This window comes from Boleophthalmus pectinirostris, unplaced genomic scaffold (assembly GCF_026225935.1).
Source record: "Boleophthalmus pectinirostris isolate CB_2022bp ecotype Guang Dong unplaced genomic scaffold, ASM2622593v1 HiC_scaffold_1, whole genome shotgun sequence".
NCBI lineage: Eukaryota > Metazoa > Chordata > Actinopteri > Gobiiformes > Gobiidae > Boleophthalmus > Boleophthalmus pectinirostris.
The window spans coordinates 23,945,099-23,971,132 of record NW_026570970.1 but is presented as its reverse complement, the minus strand read 5'-3'; the positions used below and the strand labels follow the sequence as shown (position 1 = coordinate 23,971,132).

General features: G+C 37.3%; 2 protein-coding genes across 5 annotated transcripts; both read left to right on the top strand.

Moving 5' to 3' along the window:
- Positions 1-1,238: 1,238 nt before the first annotated feature.
- Positions 1,239-8,707, top strand: znf148 (zinc finger protein 148). 2 transcript variants are annotated; one of them, XM_020920348.2, is made up of 7 exons: positions 1,239-1,342; positions 2,525-2,892; positions 2,969-3,094; positions 3,176-3,299; positions 3,393-3,476; positions 3,977-4,095; positions 4,222-8,707. In XM_020920348.2, the coding sequence occupies exons 2-7, from the start codon at positions 2,545-2,547 to the stop codon at positions 5,845-5,847; spliced, it is 2,427 nt and encodes an 808-aa protein (XP_020776007.1). In that variant the 5' UTR covers positions 1,239-1,342; positions 2,525-2,544; the 3' UTR covers positions 5,848-8,707. The 2 variants fall into 2 exon arrangements, with proteins under 2 accessions (XP_020776007.1, XP_020776008.1); XM_020920349.2 differs by lacking the exon at positions 1,239-1,342 and adding an exon at positions 1,890-2,049.
- A 1,364-nt stretch (positions 8,708-10,071) lies between these two features.
- Positions 10,072-25,439, top strand: slc12a8 (solute carrier family 12 member 8). 3 transcript variants are annotated; one of them, XM_055153186.1, is made up of 15 exons: positions 10,072-10,314; positions 10,923-11,060; positions 11,355-11,501; positions 11,909-12,100; positions 12,867-13,098; positions 18,391-18,504; positions 18,673-18,760; positions 19,399-19,486; positions 20,360-20,506; positions 22,043-22,280; positions 22,392-22,640; positions 23,001-23,104; positions 23,184-23,301; positions 24,953-25,013; positions 25,197-25,439. In XM_055153186.1, exons 2-15 carry the CDS (start codon positions 10,929-10,931, stop codon positions 25,384-25,386), a joined length of 2,100 nt encoding a protein of 699 aa, XP_055009161.1. In that variant the 5' UTR covers positions 10,072-10,314; positions 10,923-10,928; the 3' UTR covers positions 25,387-25,439. The 3 variants fall into 3 exon arrangements, with proteins under 3 accessions (XP_055009161.1, XP_020775919.2, XP_055009158.1); XM_020920260.2 differs by having other exon boundaries at positions 22,043-22,640; XM_055153183.1 differs by having other exon boundaries at positions 10,072-10,327; positions 22,043-22,640.
- The last annotated feature ends 595 nt before the right edge of the window (positions 25,440-26,034 follow it).

Genomic DNA, 26,034 nt, shown 5'->3' with positions numbered 1-26,034 from the left:
GCGAGTGTATACACCAACACAATTCCAGAATCGCCAAATAAAAGCAGGAGTGGAAGCGCACTTACCGGGTGACCCTGGGCTCCACTACGCGACCCATGGTGTGAAAAGTGAATCCTCAGATGCCGTGGTCACAGTCCACGTCTCTGCAAATGTACCACAGGATCACATAGAGGATGAGGAGGATGGCGAATATGAAGAGCGCAACGAGGATGGCCTTGGTCACCGGAGAGATGAGCGACTGCATGTCAGGAGCAGAGCCGGGCAGAGCGGCTTGGGGCTCCGCGTCCGTCCGTCCTCAGTCCGCTGTCTCTCTCCCCCTGCTCCGTTCTTCACCTTCACTCCGCTGGCAACTGTTGAGGACGGAGCCCAGGGCTTTACCGCGCGCAGACACACACATTTAGAGCTTGACACACGCACACGGACTCCCCTGCTACACGGACAATCCTGCTGCTGGCGCGCGGAGTGAGTGGGGCTTCCCTTGTTTTAGAGGCAGCTCGGTGTGTCCCCACATCCATTTGGTTCAAATTCCCGTCGCATATTGGTACACACATAGACAGCGGTGGCAAAAGCTATCCGCTTTTAGACAAGGTCCCGCGATGAGCTGCCGAGGACATTCAGCAGGTGATTTGAGGAGGGACGTTTCTAGACACGCGCATAATCAAGGAGCGAACGGACAAGTCCGAAGTTGCGCGCTGCGCTGCTGCGTTTGCTGCAAACAGGTTGATTAGTATTCTTGACGGCAAAGCTGTGTGTGTGGCGCGGGTGTCTATGCTCTTATCACGACCACAGCATTGCCATAGGTAATGGACCAACATATTTGGATAAACTCAGCTGATGCATCTCTAACTATAACTATAAATCAGTTCTTTGCACAGAGCTGAAAAGAGAAAGAGATGAAAAGCGTAATTAACTTATGCCAGTATCCTGTTCAAATATATGAACAGTGAAAGCTTTCATATATATATATATATAAATATAATGAATATTCAATTATGAAATTAAAAACAAAACAGTTATGAAATTAAAAACAAAATTAAAAACAAAAACGCTAAACTAAAAAAAGAAAAAGAAAGAAAGAAAGAAAATAATGTGCAAACACCTACTACTCAATTTTTTGCCTTGATTGTCTACTTGTGAAAATACTAAAAGTAGGTCGCCAGCCAGTGTCAAATTTCAGAGAAATGACAAAAGCCTAATATTTTATGCTATACCCAGAAAGTCCACGAGGTGGGGACAAACGCGCGCTTTTGGTGAAGGTGCGTTGATTATTCCGCACATCACCATTGCACTGTAGTCTTGCATAACAATCATGAAAACTAAAAAAGACTGAGCAGCACTGAAGGTAAGAGTCGCTGTTTCATCATAGCGCATTTTAACCTGATTATTTTGTTGTTGTTGATGGTTGCAAGGCAGTACATTTAGCGAAGGTTGAGGTTAACTGCACTAGCATTTTGGCCTGCACACTGAAGCTAGCATTAGCAAAAACGATCTCTGGCAAGTTTGTTCAAATGTTAGTCAGAAGTTGTATCCTCTGTAAATAATGGTTTTATTTAACGCGCGGTGTGCTTTAGTGCAACTTAATAAGAAAGAATAAAATCACGTTATTTGATAGTAGCAGCTAAATTAGCTCATCACAAGCCAGCGACTGTCAAGTTTCATGCAAAACATTGATACCTCCGGTGCGACCTTCACAATAAATATTTGGTGAAAGTGAGCGTTTCATATTTCGGTTTATATATAACCATAATATTTCATCTAGTAAATGCACTTGCATTGTTACAGTCTTAGGTGAGCTAAAATGAGTCTGTTACAGAAGTTACAATGCATTTCTATTCTATGGTGCTTCAAAGTTGAAGGCGCTTAAAGGCCTTTTCCTGTGTTTATTCGGCCATTGATGTAGATGTAGTTGCTTTGACAGACGGGAACTAGCTGTCTATAGCACAAGATTTAACTCATTTAACCTGTGTGACACAGAAAGCGTTGTTTACAAATGAGGCCAATGGTGGGCGTTTGCACAGACAGACACTGACCTGTCTAATTAGCTCCGAGGTAAGACTAGTTTGGTTAGATATAATATTAAGCCTGATAAGATTTGTCTCGCAAGTGCGATGTTAGCTCCGATTTCGCTGTTAAAAGCGTTTGTAAGTTAACCAAATATTTAACAGGATCGATGCTATTTCTGTCACATAATGTCAGTGTTGTAACGTTGTTCTTAGCGTTATTTAAGCACTAAGTGTCCTCTTCAGTGTTAGTGCATCATGTCGTTTTTGAGCGATGGCAATGTTTGAAGACGTAGCTTGGCGTTATATTACGTGGAAACATTGTTTATTTTATAAACCACATATAACTTCATATTGTCCAATGCCATCAATATGTCAGCGATGCCTGTTATCAAAGTTGCCTAAAGTTGTAATCAGCATAGTCACTTCATGGCTTTCAGGACTGGTCTGCTTCTCTTACATTGAAGTAGATCATTTCACTGATATACAAGTTTTTGTGGTAAACTGTGCTCCTCTATTTACAGACAAGCAGTTACTCCATACAATGAACACGGAAGATAAGTTGGAAGGCATGCTGTTGAAGTGCAGCAGTGGAGGGCTGGATGGAGGAGGGAGAGTGGGACTGGGCAGTGGAGCAGGGTTGGTGGTCATGACACTTGGGGAGAGATCTCTGGTGAACCATCCAATACTGGCAGAGGATGATGATGATGAAGATGATGATGATGATTTGACGGGGAGTTCGCTGGTCACTCACGACCTGGTCCCACCAGAGCAACTCATGATGCAGGAGGACATATCAAAGAGTGGCGGTGATGAGGACACAGAAAGTGACGTTGCCACACAGTTCCCATTAAAACTTACGAATAAGCTCCCATGTTTGCTTCATATGCCGGTAGGTCAGTGAATAGTGTGGCGTTTATTAAGTTTTTTTCTAAATGTCTTTTCTTCCTGTGTTCTTGTCTTAACAGCTAACCATAAAACAGGAACTGAAGCTGACAGAGCCTTCACCCTTGATAAAAAAGGACAAGAAAGCAGTAAAAGACTTAATGTTGTGTCCTAAAAAGAAGAAAAGGAAGCAGCGCTCACCAGCCAAAGTATACTTTGACTGTTGCATTCATATTTAACAAACGATAAAAGTTTCATGAAAGAGAATGACCTGTCATATTTTTGTGCAGATTCTCACAGTCAATGAGGATGGCTCGATGGGTATGCAGAGCCCCAAGTGCCACGTGTGTATTCATTGTAACGCTGCATTTCGAACCAACTATCATCTGCAGCGGCATGTGTTCATTCACACAGGTATGTGTTAAATACTGTGTTTTCTAACATGTAACATAAACTTAGCTTTTGCACTCTAGATTAAATTCTAAAGAGTCTACCTTTTATTTACAGGAGAGAAGCCCTTCCAGTGCACCCAGTGCGACATGCGCTTCATTCAAAAGTATCTTCTGCAGAGACATGAAAAGATTCACACAGGTGAGTACAAGAGTCCAATAAGAAACCTTAACCAATCTGTTCCCATATTTTTTATCCATAATTAAATATGTGTTTAGGTTTTAAATGAAAGTTATTTTTTAAAAAGTAATTGAAAAGCCCTGAAGCACCAGTAGAAAGACTGGTTATAAATCCATTGAGTATATTCTCCTTTACAAATAGAATAAACACATAAATAAAACATTGCACAGACATCGAACATTCATTCACTGTCAGAGTAAAATATAGTGTGTGCCAAAAATCACCCTCTGGCTTTATGTTTGTAGACTTTAATAAGGTTTAGTTTTAGACTCAGGGGAGGTTTGAAATAACACCTTTTGTCATGTGGTTCTTTACATGTGAACATCACCAGAATTCTTTAAATCCTATAAGTATACTATAATATCTATGTAAACCTTACTGTATAAAAGAGCTTTAAAAGTGAGTAAAGTTTTATCAAAAGCATTAGGTCACACTGTTCTGTTTTTGCTGCACTTGTTTAGGCGAGAAGCCATTTCGATGTGATGAATGTGGCATGAGATTCATTCAGAAGTATCACATGGAACGACACAAAAGGACACACAGTGGAGAGAAGCCCTATCAGTGTGATTACTGTCACCAGGTAAATGCATCAAATCAAACTCACTTTAAATGCATAATTACTATTTGGTCTCATGTTTAGTATATTAGCTACTCTTACAGTTGATGTACATTCTACAATAATCAACCCACAATACTTTCTTCACAGTACTTTTCTAGGACAGACAGGGTTTTGAAGCACAGACGAATGTGTCATGAGAATAAAGAGAAAAAGAGCAACAAGGTGTCCGGGAAAGTTGGACCTCCACGTGAACCAGATTCATTAAACGTCTCGTTTCTTGCCAAAGAGTGTTCGCTGCCTAAAAAGAAGCGCCAAAAGTGTACAGACAAAACACTGACTGAGACTATCACCACCACTCAGACAGAAGGGCACCCGGTCACTGTCACAGAAACAGAGGAGAAAGAGGAGCAGAGAGAAAATAAAATGGAAGGTCTACCTCTTTACACAGTGTCCTCCAAAGTTAAACATGAATATGTGATGGCAGAGTACTCCGTGGACCTCCCAGAGGAGTCCACAGACCAAAATCAGGACGAAGATGAGCTGTCAGAAGAAACTACTCCTCCCAAACTAGTCCTGAAGAAAATCTCCAAAAGAACCATCAAACAGTCCAGTGAGCAAGCCACTCCCTCTCTGTCCACTTTGTCTTCCTTTGAAGAGAATGGCAAAGTCACACAATATACATTTGAAATTGTGGATAAACAAGGCCTTTTGGATGTAGATGGAAATACTGAGCTTGAATCAGTAGAAACTCTTCAGGGAGGGCCGACAAAGCCTGCCCCCAGCAGCACAAACTATGATGACGCCATGCAGTTTCTAAAGAAGAAGAGGTACCTTCAGGCTGCTGTGACCAACAGCAGTCGAGATTATAATCTGAGCTCCAACAGCATGTCGTCTCAGACACCTGTCAATCAAACAGTCGTGTCTACTGTGATCGACGAGACTGTCCCTGCCACAATATTAGAACCTCAACCCATCAACACTGACATCAAGACTCATGAGAAGAGCGTGCTCCCAGATGAAGTTCTCCAGACACTGCTGGACCATTACTCCAATAAGGCCAATGGCCAGGCGGACATCTCCTTCAGTGTAACAGACACAGAGGTCACTTCCAGTATTTCCATAAATTCATCGGACGTTTCAGACAGCAGTCCTGTGGAGAGCCTTGCAGCCTCGTCTGCTCATGCACAGCCTCCCACAGAGAAGGTCAGTCTTTTGCAGGAATACTCCAAGTTCCTCCAACAAGCTCTGGAGAGGACCAGCCAGAACGACAGCTACCTGACCAGCCAAAGCCTCAGCCTGGTGTCGGAGAGTCCCCCTTTAGCAGGACAGCCACTGTTTGCTACTGACAAACAGTTTCCATCTCCCAGCAGGTTCAAATCAGGGATGAGTTCTCCGTTAAGGTCCACTTTAGACAAACCTCACTTCGGATTACTGGTGGGAGACTCGCAGCACTCATTTTCATTTTCAGGAGATGAAACCACGCCCCCCTCAGCTGTGTCCCCCGCTGACGATGACTTTCTGGATCAGGTTTCCCCCAAAAAGTCAGACTCGACACCAGGAATTCTTCAGACGTTTCAGATTAGCTCCTTTGACCAGAACTTCAAGTCCCACTTCCAGACGTCCAGATCTGGATCCACCTCACAGTTTACTGTTGCTAATGGACAGGTGAGTCTGCGAGGACACGGCACAGACTTCTCAGAGTTCACTTTAGTTCGAGAGACCAGATCACAACTCAACTCCTCCCCTGATGTTTCTTCCAGTGAAACTTTCTGAAGGAAGAGGCTACAAATTCATTCTCAGCAGCACTTTATCTTATGTTTTCTGTTTTTGCCAAATCATGTCCCTGTGCAACTTCATGTCTTTCTCAAAGAAAGACATTTTGTGTTTTAAGATGAATATTAAGTTTAGCAACCCCACTTTAGGAAAAAAAAAATGTACACAAGAATGTTTGACTTATGCAATTTATGCGTGAAATAATTAAGCTACCAAAGCATAGATATTGAGACAAATTATTCCCTTATTGCTCAACAGTGATTTGCCTATTTTTATTTTTCAATTGCAATAACAATAATGATTACTTTAATTCAGTTAACAATGCCTTCTTGCTGCCTGATGGCTACCTCCCTGTCCAAACCTTTACAGTAACATAAATCCAATAGTATTCAGACTACTAGTACTTGTATATTCACAAGTGAATGAGTTTAATGTAAGTAACATTGCTATAGTCATCCAACAGTGTTGACTGTTCGACTTGTGTGTATGGTATTGACACTTGATGTTAATATTGTTGTAAGATACATTTGCCTTTAGAAATTACAATCTCCTCTTTGTTAGTCACTTTATTGTCACCTTAAATTGGTGTTACATGTTATTTATTTTTGCCCCTTTTAAATAGTGGTGAGTGCTTACCTTAAAATCTCAATTGGTATCAAAGAGCTGCAAACATGAAATGATTGCAGGATAAATGTGATATTCAATCGAGCTGTAGTGAAATTACTTCAAAAGGATTGTGCATAAATTCTGCACAATTTGCACATTTTTACTGCAGAGAATGTCAGTAACATAGTGAATTATTAAATCTGTAAGAAAAAAGTCCTTTGCTCTGAATGTAAATTGGAGTTATTTGAAACTCAAGGTGACACTTTGTTTTAATTACTTTGATAGATGAGTTTTTTAGACTGGAAGAAGCACGTTAGAACATTAAACTATTACGTTTTGTTATCTCCCAGTTTGATTAAAACCTGCATCTGTGCCTTTCTTTTCTTTTATTCTCGCCTTTCCTGTGTTATTCTGTTTGTACTCTTTATAACTAGGTCAGTGACTTAAGGCAAATAATTCCAGTTGCACAACAAATAAGCTATCTTTCTTGCAGCCTGTAATCTTACATTGAGGTTTATTTTAACCAGCACGTCTCTCTTATTTTATTCAGTTGCAATAAGTGGCACACAACTAATATTTTTACCTGGATATTTGTAGGAAATAATGTTTCTGATATGTTGTACAGCTGTACATATTGTGTTACCATCACCTGCTTCCTAGTGATTACCTTTGTTAGGCCTTGTGCATATGATGACATTAAAATGGTATAGTCCTCATAAACATGCATATGTCAGTGAATCTGAATATTATGGAATAAGCCATTCAAATTAAAGTAACACATGTGACATTGGTTTCATATTAAACTAGTTCTATTAAGTGTTGTGATCAGAGAATGAGAACCAAAACGGTCTCTGTTAGACATATGATGTCTAAAGTGTCCTTGCTGATGCTCCCTCCCTCCTGGACAGGACAGCACACAGAGCTGTGTTTGGGATTAAATCATCTAGTGGATTAAATCATGTTAATATGCTTATTTAGAGATATATGAATGCTTAAAACACAGTACATCTAAGTTGAACCTCAAAGACTCATGAGCCCTTTTCGCAGTTTTCAGATTTTCTGACATGTGCCAGCGCTTCATGATACTTTACATTGTTGGACTGTTTTCTGTCTATGTTTTAGGTGCTACTGTGTAAACACTGTTTTGTACACAAGATCCAATTGGGTTAGAATAATATTCCCTAATGTTACAAATCTACTGACAATCAGGGAAACATGGCACCCCACATAATCACCAGATATACTTTATTTTCTCTCATTGAACATTCCCTATAGAATGTATAGAAATGTTTTGGTGTAAATACATTGTATAATTTTATGTTCAGAGAAGTACTGTTAGATAGAGGACTGACACGAGAGACTCCTTTTGTTAGTGAATGGCACATGATTTTGTGAAATAATCATTTTATATTATGAACGGTGTACAAATGGATTACAATACCTTGTTTTTTGTTTGTGTATATACACACCCACCATCAAATTTTAATTTTTGTTATATTTTATAGCATTGTTTTACTGTATAGAAAATGCTCCGCAAAATACTTTTTAAATTGTACTTCAACCTATGTGTAAGTTGTAGGTTTGGTTAATTTGGTTAAAGTGATAAATATTGTGATACTCCACCCCATCACTCACATCAAGAATGATTTGAAAGCACAGTAACACATTTCATTTTTGTTTTAGTATAAATAATATAAATAAATAAAATATATGGCTTAATTGCCAAATTAGAGGATTCTTACTAAAGCATTCTGTTTTTCATCAATTGTTAGACGACTGGCCATAAGTGTCCTTGTATAAGCTATAGTATATTTCTTTTGTTTAAAAAGAGCTGAAATTAGAAATTTTGATAAAAAAAAACTATTTTTGAAACGTCATTTAAGGCACTGATATGTACAGTATATTGTATGCAGTCAATATTGCTATCCTCATTTATCTGTTCACGTCTTTTGTGTCAATGTTTTTCAAATACCGTCTGACTTTTGCATCATGTTTTTAAAGAATTTACCATTGAAGTCCTGGTGCATCACAGTGGGGCGTGGTTTTAGTTAAATGCGGTAAGGTTTATATGCATGGATTAATGTTGGGTCGAGTGAATTTGTATGAATTACAGTATGTGCAGCTTTAATTGTAGCTAATTGATTTTCAGTAAAGTAACCCATGATTAGATTTTTGGCAATATATTATGGTTTGTAAACAGTCTGATTTTTGATTGTTGTGTGTCATGTCCTTATAAATAAACTTTAAAAATGATTATCTTTGAGTTGTTGTTTTTTTTTTTTTTTTCTTGCATAGATCGAAATCAAATGGTCCTAAATCTGCAATTAAATGATCCTGCTGATAGGATGTCTACTTGCCAAAGGCCCATAGTTGCCAAAAGTTATTTACATGGACTACTCTTATCACTTAATTAAGTATAGGCCTACTGAATTGTGCCTCAAAATATTGTTAAATAGCTTTGCTTACATCACCAAATTGTCAAATTATAGCCCCACTATCTTTGTTACCTAGTACCTTTAAATAAAATAATAGTATAGTCTTGATCTTTGACAGCCCAAAACTTCTATCTACAATCTATCATCTTTTTGTTCTCGTTTGTTATTGTTGAACTGAACTGAAGTACTGAATACAGTCCTTGTACTAGCCTAAGAGGTATTTCTCTGTACTATGATCAGATTTGAGCTGTGAGGGTTGAATAAATAACTTCTATGTCTCATTATAGATACAAATTAACTACTAATGTGATTAATTCTGCTATTTATTTGATTCAGTATGTGTTCATGCAAGTAGTATTTTTGTGTCAGTGGCATAAATTAGTTTCAGTATTATCATTAATCATCTGTATTTTCTTTAATGATATATACATACATCAAAATATGTTATTGTGAGAGGCCTATTCATTTATTCAGTTCTGTTCAATTCACTTGCCGAATTACTTTATTTTTTACTTTTTGTTCCATAGTACTACTTCATTCTGTTTTTACTTATACATTATATTATCTTAAAGGCTAATTTAGAATATATGTACAAACTGAGTTTGTATCTTAAAGGGGCAAAAACAAACTAATAAATCTAATCAGCCCACCAGTGTATCTGCTGTACAAGTGTCAACAACCATACCCACAAGAGGGCACTGTTGTATATGGTTCAAAATCATTTTTGATTGTTGTGTCATATGCTTATAAATAAATTTAGAAAATGACGATCTTTGTTTTGTTTGTTTTTGTTTTTTTCTTACATGGATAGAATTTAAACGATCCTAAGTGGTAGGAACGTCTACCTGCTAAAGGCCTTTCAACTATTTTAAACCTATAGGCTACACTTAATCACTTAATTGCAGGAATTTAACCTCAAAATATTAACATTATCAAACTATGTCAAATAATAGCCCCACAATTTTAAATCTAAAAGTTATAGTTTTAATGTTAATGCCTTACCTTCGACAACTAACACAGCTAGTATAACAGGCATCTGCATATAACCTACAAAACAATAGTGAAAGCTCAGATATTGATGACTTTCTATTACGCTAAAAACAGATAAAAGATACCTGCAAATTCAAGATAAATTTAGAGTGCATGATTCAGTTTTAAGAGTTAAGAGACGCCCTGCCAAAACCAACACTATCCTTGTGAAAAGCTGCTACACCCTGGACGTTTACCAGAGACAACAGGCTTATCTGACTGCTACCTGCTGCTCTGTACACCGCTCACGATCCCTCCAGGCGAACCTCAGCAAAACAAGCAAAGATGCAGGATTTATTAAGGCCGCAAGCAACGATAAAATGATTCTGCTATTTATGTGATTGCATTTTTACTTTTTTTAACCACAGGGAAAGACTTAGAGGGAGACAGAACACAGGTGGGTTGAACAGGTAACATGACAAGAACGTGTCTTTCTTGTAAAATGTAAAACACGAAAATTAATGCAAACTGTCAGTCATTAAAATATCGACTCAAGTAAAAGTATAAGAATTAAAATTAAGATGAGTTGACTGTAAATAGCCAATTTTGGTGCATTAGCATGGTGCTATCGAAAAATATGGTAACCGGAATTATTCGCTAGTTTGTTTGTTTTTTTACTTTGTTTTTGTAGATTACGGAATGTGTGTTATGATCATACTTCTAAAAATATTTTAAAGAAATTATTGATGTGTTTTGACTCAGCCTGTAAGGGCATATATCATATATGTTTTATTTATTTAAGTTAATTTCAACACATTACTTTCGTGTGTTTGTGCACATGAAACAATTATCAGTCTTTAGTGTAAATACGCTGTATCCGGGTCTCCACGTCAAGCACCTGCTCGGTGACCTGCTCAGTGTAATTATTATTGTTAGCTTTGTTGTTTGACGTGCTGCCTTAAAACAAAATGGGACAGCTATGTAAATAATAAACTGCAAGCCTATTCACACTATATTAATTTACTGATAACCTGATGTATGTGCTTCCTGCTCTTCTCTCTTTAGTTTACAATGGAAGGCTTACCTGTTGGCGGGACAGTGCACACCTATGACCATGGAGGAGGGGGGAGTGTTGTGGGGCTGCTAAAAGATGGAAAATCTCCTAAGTTGCATGTTTATGAGTTGTTCCATGAAGATGCACAGGTAGGTCTATTGCTAATTTTCAACTATTAAGGGTTGCAATTAACCATTATTTTGCTATATTGCTAATTCACTAATTAGCTGTAATTGATTCTATTGAAAAAGGCCAGAGGATATGATTTTGTTCAGTTTGACCCAGATTAATGAGTGTCACATGGGGAGCTTGATAGTATACAGACAAGATAGGTGTTTTGTTGATTACTAAATGAGTTGATGAGTATTTTAGCTATAAATTAGCTGCTCTAACATCACATATTGTCAGATTTTCATTATATCAGAGGGCTTCATTGTATCCAGGGCTTCCAGCTGTCGAGTCAACCCTGGTGGAGGATAAAACTCTTTGTTTGGGAGCCTGTCCTGTTTGGCACATGGGATGGCGTCTTCACCTCATGCATGATCAACATTTTTGGTGTTGTGCTATTTCTGCGAACTGGGTACCTTGTGGTGAGTAGTAGTTGTTTTTTTTTCATCTGGTTATCCAAGCAAAACCTCAGGCTGAGGTCTCTTTTTATCTTGTTTGAGTTTACCTGTTTAGCATAAGTAAATAGCCAATGACAAAAACACAAGTTCAGATTCTGCATATATTTCATATGTTGACAACAGGTGGGGTATCTATTGAAGTTATCTCATTATTATTAAATAGTTGTAAAATAAATAAATAAATAAAACTGACAGACAGGTCCTATGGTTCATCAGCTTCATATTCACCACTCATCATCGTTCCATTAAAATTTCCCCTATTCCCCTCTCACCAAGTCACACTAAACAGCCTAAAGTATTCACATTTAAAGTCAAGATCAATCACTGAGGTAGGAATGCTTATAGCAGATTATGTGCTCTTCTATTCCCAGGGGAACACTGGAGTGTTGCTGGGCATGTTCCTGGTCTCTCTGGTGGTTGTTGTGGCTCTGGTAACAGTGTTTTCAGGTATTGGGATAAGTGAGCACTGTGGAGTTGGAGGAGGAGGGATCTACTCCATGATCTCCTGTGTCCTGGGTGGCAGAGTGGGAGGGACAGTTGGACTCTTGTATGTGTTTGGACAGGTAAGATTACTGATGGAATATATTTAATATGCTTGAGGTTGGAGCTATATAGAAGCATAGAGGACCTTTTTAATAACCTGGTAAAACATTTATAAATTTAGCATAAGTGATCCTGGAATTACTGAAAATAACAGGTTTCAAGATGCCTAGAATGTTTTACATTGCATTGTTCATTCACTCCACACTCTGTGGGGGTAAGCTACTATTGTAGCCACAGCTGCCCTGGATAGACTGATAGAACCAAGGCTGCCAGTTTGTGCCATCTCTCTCTCTGACCACCAACACTCACACACACACCACATTCATACTTGGAAATGTTGGTGAAGTGTCTTGCTTAAGGACAGTTTCCCGGTATTCCCAGTTGCCTGACCAGCCAACCAGTCTACATTCTGTTAGAATCCAGAAGGGTCTGGAATCAGCCCATAGTGAGAAACGCTCCAACCAGAACTCATTTATAGCACGTGTTTCTCAAATGTGGAAGACTTCTTGAAAATTCTCATGCAATAGGCTCTATTCATGCTTATCAGAAGATGTCTGGAAACATGTGGATGAAGACTTCAAGTATAGTTACTGACACTAGGCATATATGACAAAACCATGGATTCAGCAGCGGCGGTTTTCATAACCTGCTAAAGCTTTCCATGGGGAACGTGACTCTAATTGCATCTTCAATGTCAGTTACAGGTAGTTGGTTGTAACTGTCTTTTTTTAAATTAGATTACGCACCATAAGGTAGAATATGTTATACCTTTTTGTTCTCTTGTAGTGTGTAGCGGGGGCCATGTACATCACAGGTTTCTCAGAGTCAGTTGCGGTGCTTTTGGGTCTTCAGCAGCAGTGGGCAGTGCGGAGCATGTCTGCAGTTGTGCTTTTGGCTCTGCTTGGCATAAACCTGGCCGGTGTGAAGTGGATCGTGCGTCTGCAGCTGCTTCTGTTGGCCGTGCTTGCAGTCTCCACTCTGGACTTTGTCGTTGGCACCTTCACTCACCTTGACCCCGGTAAGACAATCTACTGGTGAATATGGCTATGATGAGATTATTTGGATAAGTGATAATGATGATTAGCCAGGTCATAATAAGAATATAGCAAGAATAAAAAAATAATGATACATGTGGACATTTTAAAAGCCAAAATAAATCATTACGTCTAAAATATAAAAGTGTGTGGTAGTGTCATGCTGATACTGATTTGAAGATAAATTCTAAACTCATAATTTATTTCACTCTATAGTGACCAGAGGTAAATATCTCAAGCATTATTTCTTTGTGTTAATGAGCCCAGACAATCTATTTTTTCCCCACATGAAATTATGATTCCTTCTCACCAATAGTCCACTTATTTATATGTATTTATTATTTTAGATGGAGCCAGAAGTGCCCCTATGAACACTTCCTATCTGAAACGAGGTGGCTAGCAGGTTAGCTATGGCCCTTTGTACAGACTATGCTCTCACCCGACATGTTGCACATTGTTGTACCACAGTAAGAACAGTAGGTGTCACTGTAGTATTGCTGATGCTGTCTATATTCTAGCTAATAAATTAGCTTTGGAATTCTCTACATTGTTCTGTTTAATTTCTGGGACCCGATTTCTACCATCATCCTATTCAATAATACTTTAAATTCACAAATCATTTTTTTTCTTTTGTTCTCTGGTCTCAAAAATTGTTTATTTTTATGTGTGTGTAAAGCCGGTGTCATTTTGTTGACCTCCAGGAAGTCCTCCTCTACATTTCCTGTTCTCACTGATTATCAATGTCCTGTTGAGTGAGAGTCAAAACAGAATGACAGAATTTCTAGTATAGAGTATTAGAAGTGCATGTTGTTGGCAGCTAGGAACATGTAGGGCACTTCTTCACATGTCACACCAGCTCCACATCTAGATCAACAACTTAAATCACAAATTATTATAAAATTCAGGTTTTCAACATCAAGAAAGCAACTTAACTGTACACATTTTAACTGTAACCATTGCCCATCAGGTTGTATTTATTATTTTATATTTTGTATCCATGATGTGTCAATATTGATTATCTTTCAGCATCCATAGATTTTTGGACAATATTGCAATTTAACAAGAAACTTAAGGAAGCTGTTATCATTATTTTACACCTCAACGCCTCCGTGATTTACCTCTTATGTCATGAATTAGACTGATGGATTTAGCATAACCTCTTTATGTGCACCAACTGCTTCTTGTAGCACGGTTAGCAGTAGCCACTTTGCACTTTCTCTAACAACTGTGAGAAAACAAAGCATAACTGCTGCTCCAGCTTTTTTCAATTAGAACTGCCTGTGCGCCGCTGTGACTTCATGTTTGGCAGGAGCCCAGCAGGTCCCAGAGTCTGCTGCTGAAACAGGCCAGGATAGTTTGCATTTACTGACGGAAAAGAAGCCAACACCAAGACCACTCAGGCAGAGAGAGGTTACGTGTCCTGCTAGATATTAGGGCTGAATGATTGGGACAAGCATTGCGATTAGATTAACAATTAGATTTGTGATCAGATTTGCAATTTGTGTTTCAATAATAGGATCATGTTCAAAGCTCACATTTTAAACACATTCAGAAGAATTTAGAAAAAGATAGATATACGAACTGACAAACTGTAACATGTTTTACAAATCTAAACCACAGTGTTAGGAGCTTTTGTTCAGAATAAGACACAATATTTTGTTGTTTTTGGAGGAAATGATGGTACTTCAAAAACTGCTTGTGATTTGCCAATTGCATTCATTCAAATAGCCATTTGCAATTAATGCTGCAGCCCTAATGGTGTAAGGGTTAGATATAGGACATTAATGGTGTTCTCAAATGGTTCTCAAAATACCTAGAACATTTTTATAACAATCCTCACAGTGAGCGGGGTAACCTCTCCACAGATCTGATCTGTAACTTGGGTTTGTGGTGTCATCTGCTTCTATCCATGGAGTCAAGCAGGTAGCAGTCCTTCACCAGAATAAGCATGCCATAATGGGGCTTCACAGGTACTGGTATTTTCTTTTAGTGTAGTTTTTGTGGAGTGTTGTTGCCACACATAAGTCTTGATGATAGCTGTACAGAATGGGGGACCAACCTCTATGTCAAACTGATGGGCAAATCTAAGCACATTGTGACACTATTTGAGTGGATAAAACTGGAGGATTATCATTGCAGGATGCTGTGATTATATATACTACATGATGTTGTCTGTAAGTTTTCAGAACACCTTAGAAGACCATAGAAGACAATATTGCAATTGAATCGGAATCAGTTTGAGTTGGTGCAATTATCAATTTGCAAAAGCAAATTATTGAGGTAAAGTGGAGCGTGTTCTGAAACTCAGCTGGTGAAGCTTTGTGTTCACTCACAGGAAGCCACAAAGAGCTTGGGCAGGGTTTAGGGTGTTGACCAAAACCACACACATTTTTGTTTACAAAGATACATCACCAATACTGATTTATTTTTTTTACGTTTCATATTACTTTACCATTTATTTATGTATTTTATTTTTTTGTATCTTGCACTATTTTATGATCTATGATAAAATTTTGTATCCTCATCAGAAACATACCTGGAGTTTTGTTTCCCGCATGTTTAACACACAAACCCTGTAAATTTAGGCTGAGGTCTTCCGTTCCATCTTGTGATGTCATGTGGCAGTTTTGAATGATTAACACACACAGGAGTACATTTTACATAATATAGGACTTTTAATGAAGAATAAAAGACCATTCTTATGGGAAATCAACTTTTAGCCATGTTGCAATTTTAAAAACAATCCTGTGCATTTAGAAGGCCTCCACTGTCCAAAACACCAGGTTCCACCCTGTGACATCATTAGGAGCAGTCTAGGAAGCACAAATCCTTAAATTAAAATCTGTACAATTAAAGTTTTTTTTTCCTATTCACCACATTGCATAGCATAAATATTCGTGCGCATCCTCATTTTAGCAGGACGTCCTAAATCTGTGACCCCTGACCTTTGCTCCATGTCAGTGTTCTGGGGGAGTACCAGGTCTGGGTGGCAGAGGGTGAGGCGTCTTAACATTTGTGTAATCTGACTACACATTCCAGTCTGTATCAGGAATGTTGGATTCAGAGAAGATGCACTGCTATAAAGGACTGATGTTGCTATTTAAATAATGAAAATGCAATACAAGTTTTTTTTTTTAATGGAGAAGATGAATAGATTAGGTGAGCTATGTTACTAACTATACTTATTTCATAATTCATAACTTTGTCCTGTCACCCACATGCCATCATTGATTATTAATAAATCTATTTATTTATTTATTTTTACCATCACGCTTTTAACATTACCAATTTTCTTACTTCTTAACATCAACTTTGAGGACTACTTTCTGTCACTAAAACTATTGAAACAAATGTTCACTACAAATGAAAATGTTCAATACCAAAACGAATTGACTTATTTTATCATATGATGCTACTATACTACTTTTGATGTAGAGACCATACTAAAACTATTTATAATATAGGTCCATTATTTTTTTGTTACTATTGAGTTCAGATGAGTATGATTCTAGTGCATGCTTGTAATGTTTTCCTTGATTGATAGGAGCAAAAAATTACTCAAGTAAACGTATCACATGAAAAAACTATTAAAGTACATGTGTAAAAATGTAGTTATAAGAGTAAAAAGTAAAAGTATTTTGCAGAGATTTTTTAGAACAATTAAAGCATCAAATGTAGTGATTTTGATAAAGAATTTTGGTGATTTCAAGGGATTTTTTTCTAGCTGTTTTTGTGTATTTAGTTTGCTCAAAGTTGGGTCGTTAACTCAAATTAAATGGTCTAAAGAACTAGTACTTTTTACTTGTCAGTCCAGATCTGTGATCAATGTAGTGTAGTAGAAATTAGATACACGCTCTCAAATGTAGTGACATAAAAGTAAAAATTATGCACTGTAAAATGAACTTAAGTAAAGAACAGATACATAAAGATTTTACTTAAGTATAGCACTTTTACGGTTGTATTTCGTTACCTTCCACCACTGGATAAATGTAAAATGATTTTACTCCTAAATGCTTAGGTTAGCACACTGGCTATTTAGTGTGGGTAGGAGCAATGAGCAAATGTGTGATTTGACTGTAGAGAATGAGGTTGCTGGGTGGAGAACCCTTACTGCATACAACATTGACACTTCTTGCTGCCCTGGATTTAAATTTCTTATTTTATAGGGTGGTCTCTGGCCTCTTGGGGTTTGTAAAAGTTTGAACCTCCAGCTGCTTTTGAAGTCCGTTTTCACACCCTCCTTAAATTTCTTGAGAACATGTGCACTTCAAATCTCCATTCCTCCTTTTTTTAGTTTTTGCTTTAGTTGAAAACAAAACTCAATGTTACTTGGACGTTGTAATCTTTGCTCTCGGACTTGGACTCTGCTGAGCTTCTGAAAAGGGTGGCGACTTCCTTTTGGATAAACATGTCATTAATCTGTGAGAACACATGCTTTCCCATCACAAGATAACCAACGGGGAAATGTCCGGTGTTGTAACATAGGCGGACCCTTTCGACCTGGTTTAAATGGCCTAAACTTTATGCATGACGACACCTTTTTTACATTTACTAAACCCAGTGACTGTGCTGGATACAGGAGGGTTATGTAACGATGGAGGGCATGGATCATACTGCACTTGTATTCTTGTGGTACAGTGCAGTGGTATTGTGCAGTATGTGGTACCCGAATCACATCAAATTGCAAATTACACTAGCTCTAGAACTTAAGCGTAAAATAAAAGTCAACATTGTCATAAAAGTCTATCACTAATCACTAGTAACAGGCTTTTGTAAGTCTAGGTTGTCTGCAAAAAGATACTTACTGCACCTGTAATATATCTTTTATGGTGTGAGATCTGCCCTCTACTTATCTCCATGGAGATGTTATTTCTCTTCCTGGTATGTTCCAGAGCATAGTATTAAACTTGAATACCTTGCAAACCATGCATTCATAGCTGGATTGCGTCTCCACAAATCAGACCTGTAACTTGACCCGGTGGTGACATCTGCTTGGGTCTATGGAGATGGATAGGTTTAATACCATCAGGAGACAAGCAGGTGGTGGACCCTAAACCAGAAAAATAACTTACTGTACCTTTTAATAAAAAAAGCAAGCACTTATGAAATTTATTTGACCTTAAACTGAAGAATGAATGAGAAAATTTCTTCCTTGAGTAACAAGCTTATGAACTCTGTGTTTATGTCACATGTAAATACTTGTAATACTTTATATTCAACAATGTAAATGCAGTGTTACCTGGCCTCTGTATAATGTTGTTCCCCTATTTTTGCAGAACATGGCTTTGTTGGTTATTCCAAAGAACTGCTCCAAAGTAATTCAATGCCAGATTACAGCCCAGGAGAAAGTTTCTTCACTGTTTTTGGGGTATTCTTTCCAGCTGCTACAGGTAAATCTACTTTTTATTTCATATCAAACTATGTAATCCATGCGTTCATTATTGCATCTTCTATTTAGCATAGTTTTGAGTATTGAGAATGGGAGTATTTATTTTTCATTTACAGAGACTTGTAATTGTTATGCAGTATTTACATATTTGTGGCTTGTCTGTTTGGAGGGGTTATGGCAGGCTTCAACATGAGCTCCGACCTTCAGCGGCCTGAACACAACATCCCGGTGGGAACGCTCGCAGCTGTCTTCACCTCGTATGAAAAACACACACAGTAGACAACTAAGATAAAACTGAATCAAATAATACATATTGCCTAATGTATGTATATATGTTTTCATCAGTAGTGCCTCTTTTTGAAGAATTGTACTCCTCCTGTACTATTATGAAAGTAGCATTATAATAGGCACATCAAATATAGTAAGAGGACAAGTAAGGATGATTAGAAACATAAACATTAACCTTAACATAAACTATACAGACTTTTAATAATTGCTATTTGACACAATTTATTTCTCCAAAGTCTGCTACAAACCACATGCTTTTACTGACAGAGGATTGGCTCCTTCTGCTTATCCGGCTCAGATTATGGAGACAGCCACCAGGGTCCTCTCAGACTTCCCTCACCCCAGACACTTCGACCAGCTTTTCTGGGAGAACTCCAAGGCATAGTCCCTCCAGCCTGACGACAGTTAGAAATGATTAATTGTCTAGCACTTGTAGACAGTGTACAACATTTAAACATTATATCTGACTTTATTACACCAGGGAATTCCTGAGATTCCAGTTCAGAAGGTTCAGAATGTTGTTAGTACAAGTTATCTAAAAATAGTCATAAAATGTTCCTATTAATAGTATCCTGAAGCTGTTTTAATGGAGAGGACTTTGCTGCAGGTGGTTCCTGTATCTGGTCTTTGTCTTCCTCCTGGGGGCCATCTGCACCAGAGAGACACTGCGCTATGACTTCTTAATAGCAGAAAAGGTAAACATTATGTGCTGTATGGTTCTGTGTTGTAAATATGTGTGTTTGCCAGGAAAATACACTGGATCAAGTAACGTTAACTTAACACTTAGCTATTCCTTTCAGTGTCTCCCTACCTGACAGTTTTTCAAACCTCATAACCTCATACTCATTATAAATCCCAGTTGTACAATGAGTTTCTTTGTGTAGTATTCGGCTAAAAGTAACAGTTGTGGTGACCACTCAATCATAAAATAGTCCCACTGTGGGTATGCAGTCAGATAAGTCAACACAACAAACCAAACCAGGCATCTTGCATTTAGGTTTCAGCAAAATTATTTAAGATAGCTATTTTTACTATATTTACTCTTCTGCTTTCCGTTCCTGAACTACAAATTGGAATCCACTTCACGATAGCTGCTTATTGTTAATGTTAAGCCTATTCATATTTTAACAAACAATACTGTGATAAATTTTGTTGTATTTTTATTTTTAATATGGATAATAATGATAATAATAATAGCATAAGTAATGATAATAAATTCATAAATGGATTTTGGGCCCATGGTCTGACCAACTTAGAACAACTAACCCATTACCTAAATGCACTGAAAGTAATAAAAAGCAAATTAAAGTTTTAGTTAAATTCTAAAACCTCCCAATAAATGTAAAATATAACACAACTATTTTAACTAGGCACCTTTGACTGACCTGTTCTAATATAAAAATGTCCCACATCACTGAGGTCTTGTTGCCCTTGACTCCTGAGTTTGTGGCTGATTCTCATTGTTTTCATAATGGGCTGACTGCAGCGGAACTGAGCAGGGTGTAGCTCCACAGCACCCCATACTCCACCCCATCCTCCTCCTCTGTTTGTTTTCCTTCTTCCTCCAGGTCTCCTTGGTGGGTTTCCTCTTTCTCCTCGGCCTCTACATCTCATCCTTGGCTTCTTGCATGGGCGGCCTGTACGGAGCTCCCAGAATCCTTCAGTGCATCGCTCAGGAGCGGGTCATCCCTGCTCTAGCCTTCCTGGGACAAGGGGTGGGTACATGGATGGCACCAGTAGGGAAATGAATGTCTGGACAATTACGCCATGATAAACTTTTAATGACTGTGATGTCAATTATGAATGTAAAAAACATCTGCTGGATCAAAATACACATTTATATCTATTATAGTACATTGAATTATTACAAATATTAAATGAATTAGCTAGTTTTGCAGTATACTAAATTTACTCTACACAAATGAAAAGAACATGAAAACCCTTTTTAAACATCTGTTGTAGTTTAATGCCTTATTATGTAATATTCTAGGCAATAACATCTCCATGAAGACAAACTGGTAGTTCCAGACAGGTTGTGTAGATAATCTTTAATATATAATTACTGTAGAGAAGGAAGCACTAAAAAATCTGTATGTGTAAAACAGAACATGAAATTAACTTCTATCAGTTCTTGTCAGACAATTTGGGGCCTGCTTCAAGATTCACTAATTTTACCATGCCTCATTTCTAAGACAGTGAGGCCATAAATCCCTATATCCTATCTTGTAAACAATGTTAAAATTATTTGAAATTTGTTGTGTGGTCTAGGGCGTAGTGAGAGTGGTCTAGCTAGAGGGGGTGTGGTAGGTGGTTTTGTGACAGCATTGCCTAATTTTAGACTTGGAGGAGCTTTCACTTTGGCCCTCTTCAGATCTGTGAGTGGATGCAATGCTTAATAGTCGCAGTGTACATAGTTGCGTTGATTAGATGACCCCCATGACCTTTAGCTTTCTTCAGACTCCCATGACCCGTGCAGTGGTCTGGACTCCGGCTGGACCAGGGGCCTAGACATCTTGGCCCTAATCAAAGGCTCAGGACAAACGCAGGAAGGGCGACAGGGCAGGGTCCGGCTATGGTGTGTGTTCTGGAGGCCCGCCAGGAACACAGCTCCTCCAACTCGATAATATGAACGCTGAAGCCAACTCAAAGAAGACATTATGTAAAATAGATTTTTATTATTTTCGAATGAGATGTTTGAATGGTATTCTCTCATCATTAGCTCTCTCAAAGTTGAATTTTGGATTGTAATTGATTCAAGTGTGTTTAAGTAGTGCAGTATTGTTCTGATTTGGAGGACTGAGTGCTCTGATCATTTCTGTTTTCACCTACCCCCTATCTCCACCCACTTCCCTGTACTTACTTGCACTTATTCAAAAAAAAATCTGACTCATGGTCAATACATGTAGGGCTCCCAATTGTCTTGTAATTTTTCAACAATTAAAACAAGTACATTAAAACCAGCTGCTTGTTTCGGTGAAATGGTACTATGAACAGGCATGGCCAGTGACTTCTGTAGTTTTGAACAATGTCATTGGACCTATTCCTATTACTCTGTAAATATGTTAATTTCAACTGTAATGGCATATTGTATTTGCAAAAAATACATTTTATTGTACCTTTTACTATTTTCAAACATTTTCTTAATTAAAGTTGCACATGACATTGATGTTTTAATTTGACAGAAATATTTTTGTGGGTTGAACTTTGCCTTATTATGTTATCTTATTGTGTTTCCTTTTTATATTTAACAGAAAGGCCCTAACAAAACACCAGTGGCTGCCATCTGCCTCACCAGCCTGTTGACTATGGCTTTTGTATTGATCGGACAAGTGAACATTTTGGCTCCTATAGTTACCATCAACTTTATGCTCACATATAGCTTAATTGACTATTCCTTCTTCAGTGTGGCTATGACCTACCGACTTCAGGCCAAAGATAAAAATAAAACACATTTCTTGACCAAACAAAAGCAATGTAGAACCACCTCAGGTATCTCTAGACCACTCATTGAAAATACTCTCCCAAAATATGGCAGCAGTGGCCATAGTCCACAGAGGAATTTGTGGGAATTTACAAACGATATGAATCAATTTTTTCCAGTTGGTGGTGGATCTATGAAAAACATGTCTTTCAAAGAACAAAAAGACAAAAACAAGAGTAAAGTAGATGTCAAGCAGATGCTAATGAACAGTTTTGATTTGAAAAGTGACAACAAAACAAAACATTCGGATGGACAAGAGGAGGAAAAGACAAGTGATCTGACAAGTGCGGATAAAACTGACCCAGGATCTGTGCTGACAAGGGACAATGAGCTTCACCCACCTCTGGAGCAAAATAACAACACTGCAGGTAAACAACTAAACAAAAACACTGGGTGAGTTCATACTGAGAATGATCTATTTGTTCTGTAAGATTTTATTAAAGTAATACATTGTGTGTGGTCTGGTTTGGTTCTGTTATAATCCTGTTTTAGTCCTGCTTTAGTCCTGGTGCATGTGTGAGCCCACCCTTATATCTAAATTTGTTGTAAGACAATGTAGTTAGGTAGTACAAGTAGAAGTAGTAGTTGTACTACCTTTGAAGTATTGTTTAAGCTTATTCAAAGGTTCAATGGTTATAATTTCTACTTAAACTTTGAATATATGTCCCAGATGTTGTTATTGATGCTTTACTAGAGTTTCAAGGATCAGTCTAATAAGTTTTCATTAGTTTCAGATCATGAGGTTTCCAAAGACCATGAAAGAGTTGAAATAAAACCTATTACCAATTCATTTTATCTAAAAGTCTGCAACCATTGGGTAGCTCTGATTGGGGTAAGTAGGCTTACATGTATAGATGTTGTAGTTATCAGTAACAAAAGGTTGTGCAAGGCCTTTAATTTGTATTTTTCAGGCCATCAGCTCGATTGTAATCATGTTTGTTATTGAATGGATCTATGCACTGGCAAACATAATTGTGGCCTTGCTACTTTTTTTCTACATTGGAAAAACGAGCCCTGGACTACCTACAGGTAACACACAAATACTATTTTAAAAAAAAAAGCTCACCTTTTTTTTTTTTTTATTTCTTTTTTACAATAATTCACTTTGATCTATCAAAGCATAATATTTTTAGATGCACTGATCAAAAGCAGTTTATACTTTCTGAAATAATACTGATGTTTATATTTTTGCAGTGATTTACATATACTTAATACCAGAGGTGGGGACTTGCAAGTCATAACTTGGATTTGAGTCTTAAGTCAGTCTATTTTTAGGACTTGAGACCTGACTTGATAAAATGGACTAAGACTTAAACTTGACTTGCACATGAAGGTCTGTGACTTGTCACTTGACTCGGACTTGAGATCTGTGACTTGAGAAGACTTGAGAAGCACTGAATTCGTTTTGCATTTTGACTGTAAGGATTCACTCTAAGATCTTGTCAAGACATTTAAAAAGGAAAATAATTGCATTTCTACAACTCTTATTTACTCTATAAATACTCCTATATAAATATACTATGATTTTATAAGTACAATTTATCTTAAAACTCATATAAATTGCAAAAATCTAAGCTATATTTGGTACTTTGGTTTAAAGACTTGAAGCTCAAAGCAGATGACTTAGACTTGACTTGGACTTATGGATCAGTGACCCAAGACTCAACTTGGACTTGCTTGTATTTGACTTGGGACTTAACTTGAACTTAAGGTCAATGACTTGGGACTTACTTGAGACTTGCAAAACAACGACTTGGTTCCACCTCTGCTTACTACTTCTGATAATGAATTAGTTACTTTATAATTACACCCTCCCAATGTGAATAGTTGCCAGCACAGACTCTGGAACCAGTGAGCTCTTAAAATAAGTTTAATAGTATAATGTGAATAAATATCTTAATGTGTAGTCTGACCAGATTAATCTCTATTAAATATGAATTGCAGTAGTTTAAGAGTAAAAATGCTATCTGCTGGTAGCGTAATATCTTAAAGATACCATCCACATGTTTCTAAAATTTTTTTCACCAGTATATGAAAGATGTGAAATCTTTTCTTCCCCTCTTTTGTTCAGGCCCACCTGTGCTCTCTGGTCTTCTTCTGTCAGCCTAAACTTGGCACACAATCAGACAGCAGTAACATAGATAGCATCTAGTGGCAATATGTGAGAATATAACAGGTGTGGATTGGCTAATTAAATTACAGAGGGTAGTTTTAACCTTTTCACACTAGAAAATGCAAACGCAGATGGTAATTGGCACAATTTGAATTAATCCTGAACAAAATCACGTCAATATATGCACATTCATGATTTTAGAAGATTACCATAGACATTATTTTCCTGTTGGAAATATGTTTTATAGTCTTAATATATATATATATTTTTTATTATTATCATAGTTTTATCATAATACAAAATTGACCTAATAAATGAGAGAGCAAGCAGGACATTGTTAAGGTCTGTGCTCATTTGTTATTTGACCATTCTTTGGACATACTTTTGCCTGGCAGCTGTTGGAGCTTCTCAAATAGCTGGACACATTACATACAGCACGTTTCAGCTCTGACTTGAGATTTTTGGGCAATTGTTAAACAGTAATTCAACGATATATTTAGGATTCAAGTGTGCTTTTATATCAAGTTTTCAAAGTAGGGTATATATCTTTTCTATATGTTTGTACAGGTATTGCAGCTCGTTTCAGCTTTTTTACATGGCTGAAAACAACACTAAAAAGCATTCTCAGGTATGGTGCAGTCAGAAAATTACATCTATCTATAACCTTTTAATTTCACACTCTGTGAGCCTCTTCTTTTATATCTTTTTTATTTTTTTATATTGGTAGATGGTGTCTTTCTTCCAGTAGAACAAGTAGCCATTGTAAAATACAAGTAAATTAAAGCTGATGTGCTGTAAATGTGCTTTACAGGAAAAAAGGCCTCCCTCAGGATGAGATAGTTATGACACCGTCTCTTCCCGGCGTCGGATTGAAAACTAAACAACTGACTGAAGAAAATGCTGATTTTGCTTCTCGACTCAAATATCACCAGTCTTCTTTCATAGAACCAGACAACATGGTACATCCAACATTGTCTGAAGTTAACGATTGTCTTAGATGATGTTGGAAGAACTCATGTTTCCCACTGTAAATAAAATTATTGCAAATTAACAAGGGAGCATTTTTTTTCTCAAATTACAGAATAATTACCTTACTGATTCCATGGGCTATCACACAATACATATCAACTCAGGGTCTATCAATAAATACAATGTAATAAGATAAAATGAATAATATATAATATAATAATATATTTGATTATATTTGTATTATTACAATCTAATCTCACTCACAGACATACAGTATCTTGTATTACATATAGACCTAAACAAGAGACCAAAAATATGTCATTGAAATTTGATTGAAAATTGATCATTATGTACCTTGCTGTCTTCATTTACCCTGCTAGATAATGTTTAAGTTTTATTGGCAAATATTACATAGTGGTGATGAAGGTGTGAAAACCACATCCTCTTTATATATGTTAAACCTGCATCATTTTCTCTATGCTTTTTCAACACTGGAAGTCTCCAAACCAACTACTCATAACACAATTTTATCATAGTTTGACATTGACCAACTTGTCTAAACAATGCCAATAATCAAATAAGTATAGTCAAGGTAGTAGGCTGACTGGGTATCAGTCTAATTATTACTTTTCTTTTTAAAATGTAGACATATGTTATACATATAGGCTAAATAGTCTGCA

Bases quoted from the DNA above. Each gene is read 5' to 3' on its own strand.
- znf148 (XM_020920348.2), top strand. From the start codon at position 2,545: ATGAACACGGAAGATAAGTTGGAAGGCATGCTGTTGAAGTGCAGCAGT. The intron at 2,893-2,968 runs GTAGGTCAGTGA...TTGTCTTAACAG, and splicing joins CATGTTTGCTTCATATGCCG to CTAACCATAAAACAGGAACT. The intron at 3,095-3,175 runs GTATACTTTGAC...ATTTTTGTGCAG, and splicing joins AGCAGCGCTCACCAGCCAAA to ATTCTCACAGTCAATGAGGA.
- slc12a8 (XM_020920260.2), top strand. From the start codon at position 10,929: ATGGAAGGCTTACCTGTTGGCGGGACAGTGCACACCTATGACCATGGA. The intron at 11,502-11,908 runs GTGAGTAGTAGT...TTCTATTCCCAG, and splicing joins TGCGAACTGGGTACCTTGTG to GGGAACACTGGAGTGTTGCT. The intron at 25,014-25,196 runs GTATGGTGCAGT...TGTGCTTTACAG, and splicing joins ACACTAAAAAGCATTCTCAG to GAAAAAAGGCCTCCCTCAGG.